The sequence below is a fragment of the Limulus polyphemus genome, unplaced genomic scaffold (genome assembly GCF_000517525.1).
Source record: "Limulus polyphemus unplaced genomic scaffold, Limulus_polyphemus-2.1.2 Scaffold14643, whole genome shotgun sequence".
In the NCBI taxonomy this organism is placed as follows: Eukaryota; Metazoa; Arthropoda; class Merostomata; order Xiphosura; family Limulidae; genus Limulus; species Limulus polyphemus.
In genome coordinates, this window is record NW_013680253.1 from 1,157 (window position 1) to 3,993 (window position 2,837).

The 2,837-nt window shown below is 39.0% G+C and overlaps 1 protein-coding gene across 1 annotated transcript; it reads right to left on the reverse strand.

Moving 5' to 3' along the window:
* Positions 1–1,193: 1,193 nt before the first annotated feature.
* On the reverse strand, positions 1,194–1,856 carry LOC106477379 (shematrin-like protein 1; the record flags this gene model as incomplete). Its single annotated transcript, XM_013937954.1, has 1 exon — positions 1,194–1,856. A coding segment is annotated over one exon (663 nt), but the record flags the coding sequence as incomplete, so codon positions are not given.
* Positions 1,857–2,837: the final 981 nt, after the last annotated feature.

The following is a 2,837-nucleotide window of genomic DNA, read 5'->3' on the forward strand; positions in this document are numbered from 1 at the left end:
TGGGTTATATTTGAACCAAAAGCGAACAGAAATGGTCGTTTCATTATCTTTAGTCTTTTTGAGTGATAACACAACGAGCGCGTGCATTGCTGATTCAGATTGTTTTTGTTTGTTTTTTTTTGTTGTTGTTGTTTTGAGCGACAACACGATATGGTTACTTTGTTCGGAGAATATTTCGGTAAATTCAGTTAACCTCGTATTACCCTTATTTGTGAAGCATAATCAATCAATGGATGTTATCATGTTACTTTTGTTACATATTGGATTACTAAGCCTAATGGTTAACGTTATTACTTCTGTGACTCTAAGTTACTAGGCCTAGTGGTTAGCGTTGTTACTTACATATTAGATTATTAGGCCTAGTGATTAGCGTTGTCACTTATGTTACTTACATATTAGATTATTAGGCCTAGCGATTAGCGTTGTCACTTATGTTACATATTAGATTATTAGGCCTAGCGATTAGCGTTGTCACTTCTGTTACATATTAGATTATTAGGCCTAGCGGTTAGCGTTATCACTTCTGTTATACTTTAGATTACTAGGCCTGGCGTAGCCTACAGGTTAACGTATCCGTTTTCCACGTATATTTAAAAGTTAATCCATTAAATGTTTCTATGTGTGTTGAAATTATTATTTTCAAAATGTTCAGAACATAAGAAGTGGGAACATGCAATAACTAATGATAAAATATTAAGAACCTTTTATAAATACGTGTTCACTCGAGATGATTGTTACAATTTTATTGTTTATACGATTGTTCTCTCTGGTTTAACACATTCTCCACCTGGTGTTAGAAGAGACATTTTTCTGATCATGTTTTTTACTTTCACTCACAAGTTAAGCGTTTATATTTAGTTTTTATTTACAAACTAGACGGGGAAATTTAGACAGTACAGTTTTACAAAAAAAAACAATTCAATAACAAGTGGATTTTTTAATTAAAAGAATATCAACATTTTAAAGATCTTATATGTATAAATAAATAACTACACAAGAAAGAGGAAAAATAAACCAGGATTTCTCTGTAAGGTCATTAGGTCATACTAGAATTTAAGAAGGAGCGACTACAATCAGACTTAGTTCCTGACAATAAAACAGTTTAAATAGTATTAAATTATTTAAATATGTTTTACACTGGTATACTTTAAAGATAATTATGACATTAAAGTTTTATTCAAATATTCTATTATTTAATGATAGGTGATCTTGGTGTAAGGGCTACTGTAACTGTGGGCTGGAGCAGGATGAGCAACAACGTAGGCTGCAGCAGGCTGATGGGAGTAGCTCTTGGCTCCGTGAGCGTATCCGGCACCGCCGTAACCGGTGTTCAGATGTCCGTAACTACCGTAACCGGCTGCTCCGTATCTGTCGTGGCCTCCCTGTGCTCCATGAGCATATTTGTTGTGGGCGTCCAAATTGCTGTGGCCGTAGTTGTCGCTGAGACCGAACTTTTGGCCGTAAGCTCCAGACTTGGCTCCGATGTCGTGAGCTGCCAACTGCTTGTCGTAAGCGAAGGCCTTTTCATATCCAAAGCCACGGTTACGGGCGTAGAAACCTTTATCCTTAAAGTTGCTGTGGGCAGCACCGACGGCACCGTGAGCTTTCAAATCCCTGTGGGCACTATCAGCATCCACAGCGGCATCGCCATGGGCATAGGCTCCGTGGGCAGCTTTGTCACGGACGGCTCCGTAGCCATGAGCTCCGTATCCGCTGTTTAGATGTCCATAACCCGAGTAACCGGAACCGTAAGCACCAGCACTACTGACAGCGGGGGCATGTTGGACAACGTACAGGGGTTCATGTTGATATACTCCAGCGTAAGTAAGGGTAGCGGTAAAAAGAATGATGGCGATCTGAAAAATAGAAAAAATATAAATACACCTAATCCTTTTCATTAAGTATGCAACAAAGGCAGTTTAAAACCTACTTAAAGAAAGTAACGGAGTAAAATATATTAACAATTTAGTATGTAATACTTAAAAAAAATACAATTCTAATTTCACGAGTGTCACTGATGTACTTACATGTGTTTTCATGGTTGCTTGTAGTTGAGCTAAGGCGACTGTACTTTGGCTTCTTGGATGCCATTACCTTTTATATGATTAGCCCGATAAAGAATTTAGAATGAAAGTGAATTGGTTGACCTTTTGTGGCAGCATGGTCGGTCTACTTTCACTCTTACAGAGACCGTCCCCGGTATCCTCCCGTCCCTCAAGCTATGACATCTGGCAAACATCTGGGGCACACAGAGTATACCAATTTCAGTCTAGTATGCCAATGATGTATCTTGAGGCAAGAAACTATTTCTTCACTGGAAAATTGTGTAACTCGTTTCCACCTCCGGTACTGAAGTAACTAACTTTGACACATTTTTTTCTCACCTGACTAACGTCCCTCTTCACTAGCTAGTGTAACAGTTTGTTTAAACATCAGTCATGAAGTTCGACAATCCAGATCACAGCAGTTGTCTGGGAAGATCTTGAAATCATTATATGTTGTTATATTAGCTGTGTTCCAGTCCTAAGCCGTTTTATATGGTGACATTGGCTGTGTTCCAGTCCTAAACCGTTTTATATGGTGACATTGGCTGTGTTCCAGTCCTAAACCGTTTTATATGGTGACATTGGCTGTGTCCAGTCCTAAACCGTTTTATATGGTGACATTGGCTGTGTTCCAGTCCTAAACCGTTTTATATGGTGACATTGGCCGTGTTCCAGTCCTAAACCGTTTTATATGGTGACATTGGCTGTGTTCCAGTCCTAAACCGTTTTATATGGTGACATTGGCCGTGTTCCAGTCCTAAACCGTTTTATATGGTGACATTGGCTGGGTTC